The 19,839-nt window shown below is 41.2% G+C and overlaps 1 protein-coding gene across 1 annotated transcript in view; it reads right to left on the bottom strand.

Moving 5' to 3' along the window:
• Positions 1-10,900, bottom strand: part of ddc (dopa decarboxylase) — a 29,619-nt gene extending 18,719 nt beyond the window's left edge. Inside the window, exons 1-6 of the mRNA XM_039669144.2 lie at positions 10,794-10,900; positions 8,441-8,649; positions 4,681-4,794; positions 4,061-4,180; positions 1,313-1,447; positions 805-948 (exon numbers count right to left, since the gene is read on the bottom strand). Of these exons, the coding sequence (XP_039525078.2) occupies positions 805-948; positions 1,313-1,447; positions 4,061-4,180; positions 4,681-4,794; positions 8,441-8,641 (714 nt within the window). The 5' untranslated portion in view covers positions 8,642-8,649; positions 10,794-10,900. The remainder of the gene's footprint in view (positions 1-804; positions 949-1,312; positions 1,448-4,060; positions 4,181-4,680; positions 4,795-8,440; positions 8,650-10,793) is intronic.
• Between the last annotated feature and the right edge of the window lie 8,939 nt (positions 10,901-19,839).

Raw genomic sequence — 19,839 nt, 5'->3', positions numbered from 1 at the left:
TAAAGAATTTTTGAATATTTCACAAATTTTTTTTGGGTCCACCATATGAGACATTTTTACTTACGTAAATTAACTATTGTGTCTTGCATCCACTAGTAATATATACAGTATATATATATATGAAGAGTTCAGATGCAAAAGCCTCTAAGTGCCATTTGAAATTTTCTTCTAGAATGATCATTTTTTTTATCAAGCTTGTATATTTAAGTTCAGTGATTTCACTTAAATGGCAATGATAATTACCTATTAATTGTTATTTAACTGAACTTAAATATACAAGTTTGATAAAAATCATCATTAAAGAAGAAAATTTCAAATGGCATTTAGAGGCTTTTGCATCTGAACTCTTCATATATATATATATATATATATATATATGAAGAGTTCAGATGTATTTTTGGTTCAGTACAACCAAAAATAAATCAGACTATATATATAGTCTGATTTATTTTTGGTTGTACTGTCTGTATATGACTACTGTACAACATGTTCCTTGATCCATGTCTTTGTTGATGCTGGAACAACATTCCAATCAACCAATCATATTTGAGGGTGAAGGAGACAATTGATCTCAAGTTAAGGGCTTACAACTAGGATTAGGTATTTCAACATCAGTATTATTCACCTATCGTTATTTTAGGGATCGGTTATGGGTACAGTTTAGAGTAAGGACAGAATTAAAAAAATTGTGGACATAAATCTTGTTCCAGGATCAACAAAATATGTCAGTAATAATACTTTGTTGCTTTATTTGTTGTTTTTCCACTGTTATTAAAATCAAGCATGTGATGATAAGATACATACAAAAAATGGAATGAGTCCTGTGGCTCTGTCCTCCTCTATAACTTTCCGCAATGCATCTCCTCGCACAGAAAACTTATTGTCAGAGAGAATCTTCTTCATCCGCACCCCACCTATCAACCCTGCCCTCTCCACTGATGAGTGCGCCTGAAATTTCAACAACACACTGCAAAGTTATTACTGAATTAATTACTGTTTTAAAAACATAACAATCACTGTCATGTCTAAATATTCAGAGTTTCCAATTATACTTTTACAGACACATATATAATGTAAGCACATTCATAAACAAGTGGCACTTCACTGTTATCCTGATTTTGCATTGTTTGACATTTTCCATTCAATGAGAATTCTTGCTAATCATCCCTACTCACCCCTAACTCTCATCCTTACTTACAGAAGAACACGACGCCATGGAGTTGAATGTGTATTATCTTGGAGATCATTAGTTTAAGTACTGTAGGTTAAATATACCCTTGCATTAATCTTTCATCTAGGCTTGTTGTCTCACCTGATCAGATGAGTAGGCGACTAGTTTAGATGTAATATATGCCTCAGATTGGTCAGGATGGTCAGCCTGAATCAGTTTGATGATTTTGGAACGAGCAGCAAGAAGAGCCATGAGAGTGGCTTCACTGGCAGTGCCCTGTAAGAACAAACAGCATATTTATTTATTCATTGGAACATGTCTACACAAGTACACCAAATGTTGCTATCTATATTGAGCTGTTCTCATAATTGGTAGGCATGTCCAATATTATTTGACACATAATTCTCTCATCTTGAATATTTAATTGAGCGAAACAACCTCAATCAATATGCCCTGGTGATGCAGCGGTGATGAATTTTCATCAGCTCTCAAGCTCTGTTTTGTATATTCTCAATGAGTGAATGAGAAGACTTCCACTCGAAACCCCTCAATAGAGATCACCTCAGCTGTTTGTGAGTCATGAGCTGTCTTTGATTTCCCTTTCTCAGCCTGACAGCTCACACCCACATCCTGATTACTAATGATTCGGTTTACTGGAAAACTATTGGCACATTTGTTTGGGAACACAAGTGGCACATTTGTTTGGGAACACAAGTTGTTTGTGAAACAACCTCCAATTTCAAATTTGGAGTGAAAATGTCATGACTGCAGTTCTGTCTAGACACCTCTCGGATTGATTGGCATGGGTATGACAATGAATGTTTGTATGTTTGGTCTTGGCGGAATATATCGCTACTCTGCTGCTGTTGCTGCTTTTATTGCTGCTGTGGCAGAGCAAGTACGGGACTTGCCTGCGAGAACAACAGATTCTCATCCCAAAAAGTCATATAACTGACGTCTTGGGACGTATTTTGACCATACGTCAATATCCGCCTTTTTAGGGCCCCCTTAAACGTCGTTAGGTGACGGGTTAGGTTTAGGGTTAGGTTTAGGTCTGGGGTAGAGTTAGGATCCCATAACCTCATCTACCGACGTTTAAGGGGGCCCTAAAAAGGCGAATATTGACGTATGGTCAAAAGACGTCCCAAAACGTCAGTTATATGACTTTTTGGGATGAGACTGCATTGGCGAGAAAGTAAGACATGCTGCTGCTGTACAATATAGCATCCAAAAAAATAATAACAATAATAATATTGTTTCAAGTATAGGAAAATTCTTTGGTTAAATGCCACATCCACCACATAACCCTACTGTATCATACTCGTCATGAAAATTGGGAAGGCCTTTATATTATCAACATGGGGATGGAGGGGGGTTCGGGTTCTGTCACGATTGCCTGTGTGTCTGTGTTCAAGGCCTTTTATTTTTATGTTATTTTGTCTTTTTTTTCTGGTTTCAGTTCCTGTGATTTGGTTCCAGTTTCCATTGTCATCTCTTTTGTTTCCATAGTTACCTGTGTTACCATGTCAACTAATGACTTACACCTGTTCTTCATTTAGCCCCTTGTCTTCTCTTGTATTTAAACCTTCAGACTTTGTCTGTTCTTTGTCTTGTGTTAACGTTTCAGGATGATAATGTATCTCTTTTTGGTTCCTAGAGTTCATTAAATGTTATCGTTCATCTGCATCAAGCATTGTTGTGGATAATCAAGTCAAGCCAGCAAGATCTCATTGATTTACATTACAATCTATCATAATCGTACTTTTTGACTATATAAATATCAGCAACTGCACCAAATCGCATATTTTTTCCTCTAATAAAAATGTGGTGTTATCCTCAAATATGAGCGTCATATTCTCTTCTATCACACTATATGAGCCAGAATGTATCAAATATGACACAAAAAGCCTAATGTATCAAATATGACCCTCAAAAAACTTTTTTTTGTCTAAAAGTTTGATCAACTGTTCGTATGTCAGGCTTTACATGGTGAAGACTTACAAATGAATATTGTGAAGAATGAATGCACTCCAGCACTTGCAGTGTCAAACGCTACATGCTCAGTTTTATATGTATAATTTACTTCTTACACCTGTTCTCCTCCCCTCTCCACTACGCCCACCTTTGCTGAAAAGCATTGCTTACAAAATCCACAAACTTCCTCATTAGTGTGTGCTATCAGTGAAAATAATGCATGTTGCCATAGTGAGCTCTCTGAAAAGCCCAGAGACAAAACCATCCAGGAGAAGGACACACTCTAAAGCGGCCCTAATGACAGAGCATCAAACCGACTGTCATCAGTGGGCTTTCCATACGCTGTGCTTCCTGTGTCTCTCTCTAAATGGTCACAGCTGCTCAACTGCTGCATCAATAGTGATGAAATGATCATGGACTGCTCTCAACGCACGCCTGCCTGACTGTCTCCTCTCATGTGTAGCTGACATCTTAAAAGGCAATTTCTACTGGACGTAACAATTGTCAGGGCCTATGAAAGAAATCAATGACAAACAAATTGCTGTTAGTGAAATGTATTTGATATTTTTTGCTGTTCAAAAGAAATTACCCGTAAACATGGATTGAGCATGTGGCATTTAAGTGGTTTTAAACGTCCCCTTTTTTGACACCTGACGCAAGATCCTGTTGCCGATTCAGATACTGTATTTTTTTAAATTTGTTGATATTAGAACCTACAGATGCTTAAAATTGAATGTTCATTCACATAGTTATATATATATATATATATATATATATATCATCAATTTAAAATTATATTCAGTTATAAATTATCTTCTCCAATAACCTTCATGTACCCCTGGTTGAAAACCCTGCATATGTGATGCCATTCAAATAAACTTACTAGCAGCCAAAATCTTTTCTTAATTATCTCACCTGGATGACCCCTCCCCCTTTGCCCTCTGTACCCGCAAGAAAATCTTCTGGTAACTTCAGCATCTTTCCCAGCCAGTCCAGCATCACTGTCTCCAGCTCCGTACAGGCAGGACTCGCTGCCTACAAAACAAAAAATCCTGCATCAGCCTACAAGAACAGACAGGTGGCTAGATGGATGGATGGATGGATGGATGGCTAACTGGATGAAGGATATACAGATGGCTATCTGGATGATGGCTCTACAGATGGCTAACTGGATGTATGTACAGATGGATGGATGGATGGATGGCTAGCAAGATGGATGGATGGATATAGAGATGGCTAGCTGGATGGACGGATGGATGGATGGATGGATGATATACAAATTGCTAGATGGATGGATGGATGGGTGGGTGGATGGATGGGTGGATGGCTCAATGGATATGTAGAGTTGGCTGAATGGATGGATGATGGATGGATGGATGGATGGATGGATGGACGGACGGATGGACAGGAAGGTTTAGGTTCCTAAATTGATGAATAGATAGACAAATGGACAGAAAGACTGACTGGCTGGCTGGATGGATACAGACAGACAGAGAGCTAACTTGATGGATAGATGAACAGAAATAAAAACATACCCAAGAAAATCCAATGCAGCCAATGGCTCCAGATAACATGTCTGCAAGCATTGCCGGAAAAGAGTGGGCAGTAGGGAAGTATGCATTGAAGTACGGACTGTGCCAGTGAGTAACCTGAAACAGTGCAGGAAACATGTAGAAACAATTGTTTAAAATTTATATTCAATGGTCATACAATTTTTTTTTTCAACCTCTTTATTTCCTTCTGTAATTTAACATTTACAAAGCTAAAGAATAAGGGTCAGTCAGATCTGTCAGATTTATTTTGGTTAAATATATTGATTCCATTGTTGTTCGCCTTTACTATTTTGAACAGGATTATGACTTAAGAAATAATGACATTTGGGTTTTTTCTCTCAGAAAGTTAAAGGTTTGATGAAATTGTGATGGCTAGATTAAATTATTCCATGTGTTTAGCAGAGGAGTGAGCTTGAGGCACTGTGCGTCTGTCTCTCTTGCAGGATTTTCCTATTGTGAGTCATTCATTAGTTCCAGTACCCGCTTTTAAACAAGCATTAATACAGGACTTCTGAAAGGGAAAATTGGTCTAATTGGACACATTGGGAAGGTTAACACCTTCAACTGAATTAAAATGTTTGTTTTTTTCCTCTGAGCTATGAAATTAAGGTGTGGGGGAGGCTTTTCTCTGACCCCAGGTCAGAGTTTAATGATTAATTTCCTTACTATCAGATTACCAGCCACAAAAGGGTGGACTTTGAGTGTGTCTAAGGAGAGAAAACTCTGAGGGTCTCTCAATATACAGTAGCCACTGGCCCTTTAAAGAAAATACAGTGTATCTTTATCTGCACCTAATATTTTCATTTACATCATGGGGCAAGCATGGTGAATAACATAACTCCATCCTCCTATCTGTTTAATAATTGGTAGATAAGTTTAAATTGTGTACATAATGTCATGAAGTGAAATATACACAACTTTAGATAAAATATGGCAGAAGTTCACTCCAATCTCCTGGTTCTACATTGGTAGAATAAAATAAAATAAAACCATCAAAGATTAAAAAGACTCATTCAACTAGATGTTACAAGAGCTCTATGTCTATAACTAGAATGTTTAGACTTTTTTTTTTCTAGTAATTATGATCAGTTAAAAAAAGTTCGGGCCAATCAAATTGCCAGCTTTATACAATGATGGACAGATGATCTGCAGTTACGTAATCAAAGAGCACTTGAACAGGTTTCCCGCAAAGATGACTGCAGCTGGAGAATCGAGATGTATAGATTCCGCTATCGCGTCTGTTTTAGAAGCAATCGACAGCGCATTCATTTTTAAAAGACGAACACAGAACTGCAATAAAGGCATTTATCGATCGGAAAGACGTGTTTGCCGTCCTTCCTACAGGATTCGGCAAAAGTTTAATTTATCAGCTGGCTCCGATGGTCGATAAGAAGATGGGACGCAATGAAAACCCAGTTGTCATTGTGGTTTCTCCTTTGGTCGCACTCATGGAAGACCGAGTAAAAGAAGAAACCGAAATGGGCACTCATATCAAAGCTATCGCTGAATCAAACAATGGTGAGGCTTTGTTATACTACTCGCACACCATACCCATACTGGTAGTTACTGTAAGTTACCCCTTACAAGCGGTGTATTTTTTTAAAAGAAATTGTTAGATGCTACTCATCATTTTGTATTTAGATCATCATTAAATACATAATTAAAACATCATTTTGGCTCCCGGTCTCTTTTCTCTGAAGACTCAAATGAATACGCTTCTTCAGCCTGGTCTCTTTCATCGTCTCTCCATTTATTAAAATCAGTCAAGTCGTGCTCCAACCCTGTTATAAAATTGAGACAGGTCTAGAAATTTGTTGCAGATTTTTTGGCTTTATTGACAAGATCTAATCCTAAATGGGGAACTTGTTCGTATAGACCATTTCACAAGATGTAAACAACACTGGTCCAGAAGCACTTCCTGTTTCAGTTTTTTAACACTACATAAAAGCTGGGATAAAATACAACCAACAGAACATTTAAAATTGAAGCATCTTTAAGATGTTTTCTTTACATGTGAAATAAAGAAAGCAGTTACAAACTGAAACAGGAAGTGTTTCTGGACCAGTGTTGTTTACATCTTGTGAAATGGTCTTAACATTCCAGAGTGCGTGCAGTTCAGCTCTGTTGAGAACTCGTTCAAAATACGTCACTTGTTTTTTCTTTTCCTGGTTCGATTAAAGGAGTAGTTCACTTTTAAAAAACTTTTTAAAAACTTTTATCACTTTTGCTGATAATTTACTCACCCCCATGTCATCCAAAATGTCCACGTCTTTCTTTTTTTCAGTTGAAAAGAAATAAAGGATTCATTCCAGGATTCTCTCATATAATGGACTTCATTGGGAACCAAATGGTTCAAGGTCCAAATGAGAGTTTCAGTGCAGCTTCAAAGGGCTTTAAACAACATCAGACAATGAATAAGTGTCTTATCTAGGACCCTTCGAGTCATGAACAAAAAAAAAGATTTGTTCATTTTGAAGAACGAGTTTGAACAGGAGAGTCACAAACGCTCGTCACAGAACAGAGCAAGGCGAGCATTTGTGCTTATAAAACTTAAACTTTTTTATTTTTTTTTTTAAATAACCGATCATTTCATTAGATAAGACCCTCATTCATCGTCTGGTGTCGTTTAAAGCCCTTTAAAGCTGCAATGAAACTCTCATTTGGACCTTGAACCATTTGGTTGAAGTCCATTATATGGAGAAAATCCTGGAATGTTATCATCAAAAACCTTAATTTCTTTTCGACTGAAGAAAGAAAGACATGGACATCTTGGATGACATGAGGGTGAGTAAATTATCAGCAAAAGTTTTTTTTTAAAGTGAACTACTCCTTTAAAACATGCCTCATAATCAAAGCCCTATGGAGCAGTATCAGAATCACATTCTGAATAGAATATGAGTATGACGAAGTCAGGCTGTACAGTAATGTTACTTTCTACGATCTTATTGTTACACAGAAATTGTTCAGTCTAGTTCTAACCATTTTCGTTATCATATTATACATTGCTTTCTCCGGTGTGTTGACAGTCTCAGTGTGGTCGGTACCATGAGTGCTCGCTCTTGTGTTCGAGCACGAGCAAGAGCACGAACGCCTTTTGTAAAAACTGTTTGTACTCTGAAACATCACCGATAGAGGCCGCTAAAAATACATATAGCACCTTTAAATAGATACAAATATTATTACTAGAAAACACATTTTAAATACAGATATTTTGCATATTCACTTTAGTATTTTATATTTTATAAAAAGGTATGTTTCTCTAATCAGTGTCTATAGACAGTAGTTGCCTCTGCTATTGGGGTGATGATGTCACAAACGTGAACATGTTCAGTAAGTTGTAAATTTGGTGTAAATTATCAATAGCCATCAAGACTTAAAATAATTGATCATAGATAAACTGACTTAAAGCTATATAGGTAAGAGAAACATCCTATTAAAGTATCATGCCTAAACGAATCTCACCAGTTCACTAAAAAATGAAAATTCTGCCAGCATTTACTCACCATCAAGTTGTTCCAAATCTGTATGAATTTCTTTCTTCTGCTGAGTACAAAAGAATATATTTTGAAGAGTATGGGTAGCCAAACACTTGATGGAACCCATTGGCTTCCAAATGGAACCAGAAATGGACCGGTTTGGTTACCAACATTCTTTAAAATATCTTATTTTGTGTTCAGAATTCTCATTTTTTGGGTAAACTGTCCCTTTAAGACAGTAAAACAGCTGGTTATCACTGACTCACCCCTGGCATGATCACCCTCTCTATGTCTTTGACCACATCCTCATAGTTCTCTGCCTCCTCCGGGGCCTCCTCGGGAATCAATGGCCTTAGATATCCAGGTTCCACATCAGGGTAAACCTGCCTCTTCTCAATGTTCTCTATATAATCCGCCATATAGTCCACCATCTCCTTCCCGCGTCTCCGGAACTCTGCAGTGTCCATCGCTTTGGCTGAAGAGGAGTAGTTTTTCAGTTTGAGGAATAAAAGTAAATCTGATGTATGGCTCCTCTCAATGTCCTCAAATGACGAGAGCTGTAATTATATTACAGTATAGTGTGATTGACACTGTTTTCATGGACAACATAATTGTCAGTATATTAAGCGGAAAACTAGCCAAAGGCCAGATGATCAAGACATGAAAGGTAATTATAGCAAATCCTCAACAATACCTTACAGTTTCAGTGAGTAACAGAAAACAATCCTGCAGCATATCAGTGTTATTTTACTTATTATTACTCTTATAGTTTTTGCTCATACTTTATTTTAAGGTGTCTGTGTTACATGTAACTTCTGCAGTGTCAGGATTAGGGTTTGGTTTAGGGTTACTTGCATATTTTTATATTCTCAGTTTTCATTTACTCTATCTATCTATCTATCTATCTATCTATCTATCTATCTATCTATCTATCTATCTATCTATCTATCTATCTATCTATCTATCTATCTATCTATCTATCTGTCTATCTATCTATCTATCTATCTATCTATCTATCTATCTATCTATCTATCTATCTATCTATCTATCTATCTGTCTATCTATCTGTCTATCTATCTGTCTGTCTGTAGGTTTTTTTTTTTTTCAGTTAATTATTGTGTTGTATCTTATAATATAAATAACCTTGCAGCATATTTTGTGAAATATATGCACCTCATGAAATGAATTTACATTTGCATTTATAAATTTAGCTGACGCTTTTATCCAAAGCGACTTACAATTGCTATGTCAGAGGTCGCATGCCTCTGGAGCAACTAGGGGTAAAGTGTCTTGTGAAAAAAGGGAATAAAATGAATGTAGGTAGCTGTGTAGTTTAGTTTAGTTTAGTTTACAGTCTTGTTTCCCATGTACATACTATGCACTAGTAATAACTGGAATATCTGGGTAATGGCTACTAATCCTGAACCTGCCCCTAAACACAACCTTAAACCCATGCATTTACCTTATACTTTCGTAGGTAAGTACAATGTAAGAACACTGTAAAATAAAGTGCAACCAATTAAAAAATAATCAACCATCATCCCTGCACATGAGTAGCAATATTTGCTGATAAGAACATTACAGGTTGCCAAACACATACTATAAAAATGAACAATGTGAACTTTCCGAACTAAAGTTTTAACAGTGTTGCTGGCATAGCTAATTTGCCCTAATTTTACAAATTTATGCCACTGATTTTCCTCAATCAATCACACATAGGCTCAGGCTATTGGTTAAATTTGACCATATATTTGTACTTTTTAGAGCAGATATAATAGAAATATCAGTGAAAGCAAAATAGTTCTGGCTGTATCAGTAGGGTTGGTGACAGTGACTACTACTAATTATTTGTATGGCTGTTATCTCTTCACCCTAATCCACATAATACAAATGGATTGAGAAGTGTCAGTGTGTGTGTGTGTGATGACTCATCCAGAAGGTGGCCGGTCGTTTTGATTACGTACTAGTAAGTACTATTAGTTGTTCACATTTGCACACATGAAACATAAATGAGCTATTTGAGGACATATCATGGACTTACATTGAGAAACCCTAACCCTAACCCAAAAAGGAAATTTTTGAATATCTTTTTTGCATTTTGTACATTTGTCTCTACATTCCCAGATGTCCTAAATTAAAATGAATGCTAATTCAACTTAAGAATACTTTTGAAGAAAAAACAAAGCAGCATTTAAACAAACTTTCATTTAAAAGCTTGAATTAATAATCAGTCTTATTTTGATTTGTAAAGTTACAGGCATCTCAGGAAACACTTTATGGGTTATCAAGCGCAGATATCTTTATGGTATGTCATGCTGCACTGAAGTAGGTGTTGTAAAATTGGAGTAAAAGCTAAAGTCTGCAGACATTTGCCTTATTAGATTTAAATAGAAAGGTGAAATTTAAAAAAAAAGATTATTAAACTCAACATGCTTTATAATAAGAAACAAAATGCAGAAAGAGAAAGTAAAGACAAGTTACCTAGTTATGCATCAACCTAACAAAATCCCATAATAGTCCTGCATTTGGACCTTGTACCTGGACCGTGTTCTAAAAGCTCAACAAGTGTTATGCTCATAATAACTCTCTCTTTCCTTTAATAGCTTTCATTGTACTTACAGTGTCAGGCAAAAAAGAAGAGATGTCCCTTTCGTCGGTCCTCACACGCTTTATGTTTGTTATAAACACACACACCCTGAGAGAGAGAGCAAAGCAGAGTGATGTAGAACAGCAGGGAAGCCTGGGGCTTTATCAGCCCTGCCACCGTTCAGACAGCCAATCAGAACGAGGCTTTCATTCAGAGCAGCGCAGGCAGGGCAAAAGGAGCCGATTCACAAGGAGTTAGTGAGAACCTGTTCACTTTCCTCAAACATTAACACAATTACAGACATACAGACCAATACAAGTCCACATAAAAAATGCAACCACCCTCTGTTATGTACAGTGCAGTTATTGTACTGTATCACTCGGAATAATCATATTATTACAATAATAGCATATAGCAATTGAAAAAAAAAATGGTTTAAGTACAAGATCACATGAAAGAATCAGCCCGTTCTCATCCTTTAGCGTCACATAAAACGCTATATGATAAAACGGCGCTATACTACGCACATGGCACCCTTTATCGTTAATATAACACGCAAACCCAAGACGTCATAAATCCTTTAGCGTGAATGTGACACGCACACCCTACCCCACACCTAAACTTAGCCCTCACAGCGCGTGTTATATTAACGATAACGGGTGCCATGTGCGTAGTATAGCGCCGTTTTGTCATATAGCGTTCTATATGACGCTAAAGGATGAGAATGCGTTAAAGAACTCACATAGATTATCCTGTTCAATATTTAATGGAACTGTTATTTTGCAGTTATTATAAGCATCTGAAGTGCTTCTGTACAGTTTACAGCTCTTTCACATTAACATGACTCAACAATATGCCAATAATATATTGTAAGATGGAATAAATGTGTTTTCTTGTTAGGTTACTCATTAGATCACAGGTTTCACTCTCACATCTTGAGTGAATTAGCACTGTATATAGAACAGAAACACTATTGACAGACATTTAACACAGACTATTTGAAAAGCTATCCACAAAAGCCATATTGAAGACATCTATTAAGTGACTAGCGACCCGATATAATAGCAGAAAAGTAGATGAAAATAATTAGCATAGCTGCTGTTCGTAATATTAATGCATTTGATCTAAATTCAACAGAGGAATAAAAGTAAGCATTATGTGAATGCTTGGCTTAAAGGGTTAGTTCACCCAAAAATGAAAATTCTGTCAGTATTTACTCACACTCATGTTGTTCCAACCCCGTAAGACCTTCGTTCATCTTCGGAACACAAATTAAGATATTTAAGATATTAAGATCGCTCCTGCATACAGTCCATAGGCTTCTTGAGGGACTGGCTCTTGCTGTCCTCGAAAAGTCATTAAAGACATCGTTAAAATAGTCCAAGTGACTACAGGGGCTCAATCTTAAGTTTATCAAACGACGAGAACACTTTTGTGCGCAAAAAAACAACAAAAATAACGACTTTATTTCAACTATTATTTGGTTTTCTATTAGTTTGCGGAGATGCTGTTGCTTTTAGGGCCTTTTTATAACGTGACATACTGTCTTTCCACATGATTCTAAAGACCTCTAAATTAGTTTTTTTTTTCATAACGCTCTAAGTTACAAGATTCTCTCTTGATAACGTGTTGCACTGTTGTACCTTGGAGCTTTAGTTCCCTTTCGTAGTCACTCCGAGTTACGTCGTATGGCGGAGAATGGGGGTTTCGCATAGAAAGGCAATCCTCTTCGAGTATTAAAAAACGAGCCAATGGCATGGAAATGCCATGGGTCTGCGGAATTTGCATAGCCTATCTCCGCCATCTCGTGAGTAGAAAAGGAGGAAGCGGACGCAAAATTCCTCGGTCCACAGCCCGTCTTTCACGTTGCAACCCACATGGTCCCGAGTGAGTTCGCGGCTGCACGCAAAAAATAAATAAAAATAAATAAAAGGGCCCGCATTCTCATTCGGTCCCGCAGAGGCCACAGTCTAGGGTACACTGGGGTTCCCCCCTGTGGAGTGTTCTGTGGCAACACTTATGTTTCCCCACAGCGCCTCCACCTGGTGTGGCAACCCTAAGCACCCCTCCAATGCCTGTAGGTTCTTCTCTACTCCGGTGGTGGGGACTTATAGAGCTGCGGGGCAGGCTCCCACCTCACTGTGTGTTATTGCCATCATCTTGGGTGTTCAATGACATGCACGAGGGTAGGGCTGATTCAGGGCTCATCCTTGAGCTGCCTGCCGTCACCGATTTTTTTTTTCTTGGTGAGTGATGAGTTCTCCCCACCTAGAATCTTTGTTTTCTTTGTTTTGATACGTTCTGTATGTCAATACAGTATGTCCTGGCCGCACAAAATAGTGTTTTGTATTTCTTTTTACATCTTACCTGAATACAAGAAGAGTCCCCCCCTGCCCAATCCATGTTCCTCTGAAAAACCTTTTCCCCTCACACATTTTAAAATAATATTTTCAGTGGATGCAATTGTTGTAATGTTAACAAATTGTCGTGAATTAGCAGACTTGAAACAATTTAGAGATGAGAAACAGAAAGTGTCCTGTTTTTTTACAATAAATATATAATTAAATTACAGAAAGTGTCCAGTCTTTTACTATAGATATACCATTAAATAACAGAAAATTTCTGTTTTATTTACAGTGGGCACACTGTGAATTAACAGAAAATGTCCGTTTTTTTAATTATGGGACAAAGTCCGGGTAATGAGCTGCCAGTACTTTTTCTGTTATTTTACGGATTTATTTCTTAGAGTGAAATGACAAATGATTCACTTTTAGCTTCTGACAAAGGCTGTATCTCAATACTAGTTCTACTCGATCATAGCTCAAATTCGACATTATAGATCATACAATACTCTTGGATTGACTAAAAAACTATACTGGTGTTCAGGGACAGAAATTTAGCTGTATCATACTCCTCAGACTGTTACCATTTTTGTCTGTTTAAATGGGAAAAAAATTAAAGATAACATCAGTAGACTATGGAGTGCCGCAAGGATCGGTGGTAGGCCCTCTGCTGTTCTCAATATTTATGCTGCCACTTGGTAATATTATAAGAAAACATGGAATTCATTTCCACTGTTATGCTTATGACATATGCTCCAGGAGCCTCTGAAATAACTTCAGTGGATCGGCACTCTTGCCCTCGAACTGTCAACGGCAAGTCAATGACTACGCACTTGCTTTCTCGTAGGCTGCACGTACATAGCGACCGAGTTGATTTCCATACCAACAAAAGAGAACCTCTGCACAGGGCAAAGTTTGCTCTTTCCCAATTGACCCGAATGCCCAGACGAGCTAGGTGCTGTAGCACTGCATCGCCTGGCGTTCAGCAGGCTGCGGGACTGGTACTGGCGGGAGCGCCTTCCTGTGTTCTGGGTTCGGCATTAGGCGGACTGAGGCGTCTGAAGCAGCGGCTTGGTGGCAGCAGGCCCCAGGGTCAGAACATGTATGGTAGCCTCAGTCTGCATCTGGGTGGATGAGAACTGTTAGGCATAGTCCTCGACTGCGCCGCCGAAGAGGCCAATCTGGGATATGGGGGAGTTGAGGAAGCAGGTTTGCTCAGCCTTGCGCATATCAACTAGGTTAAGCCAGAGATGTCTGACCATGCATGTGGACATCACTTGACCCAGGGAGCATGCGGTCAGCTTCATCGCTCGTAGAGTGAGGTCAGTCACGGCAGGCAGCTTGGATGAGCCCTGAATCAGCCATACCCTTGTGCATGTCATTGAGCACCCTGAAGGATGTCAATAACATGCAGTGAGGTGGCAGCCTGCCCCGCATGTCTAGGTCTTTGCCACCAAGTAGACAAAAAACATACAGGAATTGGAGGGGTCGCCACGCCAGGTGGAGGCGCTGTGGGGACACAGATGTGTTGCCACAGAACACTCCACAGGGTGATGCCCAGTGTAATCTTGGCCACGACCTCTGCTTGGGCAGAGAAGGTGGAAGAGGCCGCTGAGCAGTCGCGAAAAGTCAAAGGAGACTCCCATGATCTTATGACCTCTTCATGCATGTCTGGGTAGAAAGGATTTGGGATCGCCTCCCCAAAAATTCAATAATCAGCCTAAAGTGCTCTGGAAATGGCCCGGGGAAGCATAGCTGTCAACTCTGGATCAGACTCGTTATGCTAGCACATCCGAGGGTGGCACACAGACAAGCCCTCATCTCCAGTGGACTCCAGCTCACCTTGTGATGGGGAACGATAGCTGGGGAACGATATTCTCACTTTGCCATGCTGACGAAAAAGTCTGTCCTGGCGTGAACCAATAAGGCACAGCTCAGGATATGAATGCTTGTGACCCCGAGGTGGCCTGAAGGTCCAGGCTATAAAATCTGACAAAGGTATGTGGTGAGGACCATCCCACAGCATGACATACCTCTTGGATGGATGCCCCTGACCACAACGCCCTTGAAGATGCCATGCTTCGAGTGAAATGTGCTCAGAGGTGAAGGCAGCCTGTGCACTTTGTAAGCCATAGACAGCCACACCAATCCTCATAGTCTGCTTGGTAGCCAGGCAGCCCTTCTTAGAAGGCCTGAAGCATACCTAAAGCTGGTCAGAATTCCTCCACTGAGATGTCTTCCTGAAATAAATCTTAAGGGCCCTGAAATCTCTTGTTCAACTGACGCTTGAGGAGGATGAAAGACCTGAGGGACTACCGGCCGGGCCACATTAAAGGGTACCTTAGATACATAACCCGGTCTTGGGCAAAGAATAACCTTCACTCCAACTGGAGCAAATTCTAAACAGGAGGGAGCAACGACAAGGCACGCAAGTCTCATATTCTTTTGAGAGACGACATTGCTAGCAAAAATGCTATCATACAAAAGCTCAAAGGGTGCCTAGGATAACCCTTCTAACAACACGGGTAGATCCCATGCAGCTGTTCTAATATGAGCCGGATGCATCATCTTTAGGGTACCACAGTGGAAACGTGTAATGAAGTGATGTCTTTCAAACAAGATTCCATCAAGTGGGGCATGGAAGGCAGCCACTAAATATTAATATTTATTAATGCATACACCCAAAGCCTCGACCAAGGCTGTACCATGGCGTCCAGTCCCAGAGGAGCTGGATGAGTGAGGGAAAAACCAGAGGGGACAATGTGAGTTCTCTTGTGAAGCAAACAGATCTACTTCTGCCGGCCAAACTTCCTCCAGATCAACTGCACCATCTCAGGGTGCATCCTCCATTTCCTGGGCCTCAGCCCCTGCCTCAACCGGATGTCTGATACCACATTTAGGTGCCCAGGGATATAAAGTACTCTCAGAGAGTGAAGCTTCCCCTGGGCCCATAGGAGGATCTGATGTGCCAGTCTGCACAGATGGTGCGATGTCAGACCAACCCAATCGGTGGGTACTGAAGCCTGTACCCTTTGTGAATGGTACGCACCACCCACTGTGATAAAATGGGTATCACTTATTTACTTACTCTCGAGGCTGGTATTCAGTATATTTGGAAGAGCAACTTCAGTGTCCTGAAGCGAATTCTCAGTTAGAACTGACCAAAACGATTTTTTCTAAAGGCATCTCTATGGAGAACAAATCCTCTATTAATGGGCTGATTTCGAGGATTGGGTTTGATGGAAATCGCTGTGCCCTGAAACAAATCGATTTCCTGAGGGCTCCGTGGAGGAGCGGATGTCGGAGCGGAGGTGGAGAAGGTGGAGAATAATAGACTTAGATCCTTTTTCTCCTTTATGGCTAACACTCTCTTTTTGTGTCTGCCTATGGGACAAACCCTGCCACTTCCGCTGTAAATTCCGCAGACCCATGGCATTTCCTTGCCATTGGCTCGTTTTTTAATAATGGAAGAGGATTAGCTTTCTAGGCGAAACCCCCATTCTCCGTCATCCGACGTAATGTCTCGGTTCCCTACACAGGGAACAAGGGTTACACACGTAAGACGTACACCGAGACGTTTTGTTTGAGATCAGTGTGCACTTGACCCTTGTCATTTTAACATTAGTTTTTCTTTAGTTTTTCTTTGACCTCATAACCATTTGTTTTAAGTACATTTGTTGTGGCAAAAAAAGCCAAGAAAAAATTAGATCAGGTGTTGTTGGTTATGTTTTGAAAATGAGATATTCCCTGGCCAAAAGTGCGTTATATTAAGTCAAGTCAAGTCAAGTCACATTTATTTATATAGCGCTTTTCACAATACAGATTGTATCAAAGCAGCTTCACAGTGATAACATGTAAGTAGCACAACACAGATCAACAACATTGCTAAACACTAAATAAATAACCCCAACTGAGCAAGCTCAAAGCAAGCCAAAAGCAAGGCGACAGTGGCAAGGAACCAAACTCCATCAGATTGGATGGAGAAAAAACCTTGGGAGAACCCAGGCTCAGTCGGGGGCCAGTTCTCCTCTGGCTTACATTCATATTGTTTAAATATAAATATTAAATATAAATATTGTTTATGAATCAAACGGCGCCATAACATATCGCAGGCGTTGAGTCGTCTCATCACAGGCGTTGAGTCGTCTCATCACAGGCGTTGGGGCATCCGAAATCCCCGTGAGAGGCTGGACACAAAACTGGACCTGACGAACGCCATTTTTCTCGGGACAAGCGTCCCGAGATAACAGCAGAAAGGCAGATGGGAAATAATTAGCATAGCTGATGTTCATAATAATTTCCGTTATAACTCACAAACTCTCCGTAACCCGAACTCTCCGCAACCCAACCATACGCGCCGACCCGTTTGTCTAAGAGGCTGTCGAGCCCCACTGGTGCGTTAAGCAGTTTCAGTGGCAAACGGTTCCGTATGGCATAACAGAGGACTAGAAGGTAAGCATTATGTGAATGCTTGACTAAAGAGATGCGTCTTTAATCTAGTTTTGAACTGTGTCAGCGAGTCAGAGGCTCGGACCGTATCGGGAAGGCCATTCCAGAGTTTTGGAGCTAAATGCGAGAACGCCCTCCCTCCTTTACTGGACTTCGATATCCTAGGAATGACCAGAAGCCGTCTCTGGTTACGTATGTAACCCTAGTTCCCTGAAGGGAACGAGACGCTGCGTGTAAACGCCGTGGGAACGCCTCTGCGTGACGAGTCATGAAGCACGTATGAAATCTGTCCAATGGCGAGACGGAACGTCATAGGCGGGGTGACGTATCGACCAGGAAACTATAAAGCATCCCCGAAACACAAGCGCAACAGCTTCTGATAGGACTGAAGCAAGCGCTCACGGGCATGCTGGGAGTATGGCATAGACACGCAGCGTCTCGTTCCCTTCAGGGAACTAGGGTTACATACGTAACCAGAGACGTTCCCATTCAGGGAACTTCGAGCTGCGTGTAAACGCCGTGGGAACGCTAATACCAACGCCGCCATGCGAGCAGGTGTCCGTTGTATGAAATCAGGCACATATTTAGACGAAAGCACCTGCGCCCCTGGAGCGGAGCTACCATACCCCTGGTTGAGTGAGCCCAGACAGCCAAAGGAGAAGGCTGACCGGCGGACTCATATGCAAATGAGATGGCCTCGACCACTCACTTACTCAACCTCTGCTCAGATGCGGGACAACCTTACTTCGGAGGTCCAAAACAAACAGATAACTGTTCAGGCTTTCTCCACAGGGCAGCTCTGTGGACATAAGCATCTAGAGCCCTCAGAGGGCAGAGCAGATTAGTTTCTCTTGGTCTGACCTCACAATACCACGAAGAAAAAGAATTACCAATGGGTATCTCCCGTGAAAAGCTCCACTCAAAGGGACGTGGTAAGCAGATAGGCCACCACATACACCTTTAGTGTGGAGTGGGATAACCCTGTGGAGAAATGCTCCAAAGGAATTCCAGCACCGCCACACCGGGCAGTTAACTGGGTCCAACTGGTGTTCTCCCCACCAAGAGGTGAAACATTGCCACCTCAAGGCATATAATCTCCTTGTGGACGGAGCTCTGGATTGGAGGATGGTCTCCACGACCTCAGTCGAGAGACCCGATTCTATGAGCTGGGCCCCCTCAGAGGCCAAGCCACAACCTCCATAGATCTGGGCGGGGGTGAAGTATCGACCCGCATCCATACTCGGGCCGGCCAACGCGGGGCTACTAACAGTAGAAAGACCCCGACTCGGTGAACCCTCTCCAGAACTCCTGGGAGCAGAGCAATCGGGGGAAATGCGTACAGGGGTGACCTCGGCCACTCCTGTACCATCGCATCCAACCCCAGAGGGGCTGGTGGATACAGAGAAACCACAGCATGCAGTGTCTCAGTCCCTGGATTCAAATAGGCCTACCTCGGTATGACCGAAATGACTCCATAGGAGCTCCACCACCTCGGGGTGGAGTCTCCACTCCCCGGGCCTCGGCCCCTGCCTCGACAGGATGTCTGCTCCCCGATTTAAATATCCTGGGATATATAATCGCCAAAGAAGAAGCTTCCCCTGGGCCCACAGAAGGATCTGGCGCTAGCCTGAATAATGTACATGAGCGCAGACCCCCTTGATGGTCTATAAAAAGACCCCCGATGTGCTGTCTGACCGGACAAGAACATGGTGACCCCTCAGGTCTGGGAGAAAGTCCACAGACCCCGGGCTGAGCGACCACTCATGATCGCCCCCAGCCCGTGAGGGAGGCGTATATCGTTAGCTTCTTTGGAACAATGAAGTAACGGCTGTAATACCCCAACTCTCTGTCGGGGGGAAGAACTCGTTCTATCGCCCCCTTCAGTAACAGAGCTTTCACCTCTTGTTCCATGACCAGAGCCTGCTCGGGGGATACCACTGTAGGCAAAATCCCCCGAAAACGAGGCGGACGTGACCTGAACTGGATCGCGTACCCGCGTTCGATAGTCTGCAGGACCCATCGAGATATATTTGGAAGACTTTCCCATTCTGCCAGAAATTCCACTAAGGGTACCAGTCTCTCGAGACTGGCCTCTGGAGTAATTATAGAGACAAAAACAGTGCCCTGTGACCGCGCACAGGCAGGGTTTAACGACTGTTCTGTATCGCTCCTCGGAGCAAACGAGCTTCCCTCGGGAAACCACTCGCTAGGACCGTCTGCGCCCACCCTCACAGGCAGGTTCAGCAGAACGGGTCCCTGCAGACCCCCCTGGTGGTTTATGTAAGAG

The sequence above is a fragment of the Pimephales promelas genome, chromosome 12 (assembly GCF_988280905.1).
Source record: "Pimephales promelas chromosome 12, fPimPro1.hap1.1, whole genome shotgun sequence".
Taxonomy (NCBI): Eukaryota; Metazoa; Chordata; class Actinopteri; order Cypriniformes; family Leuciscidae; genus Pimephales; species Pimephales promelas.
This window is presented reverse-complemented; position numbering and strand designations above follow the sequence as displayed.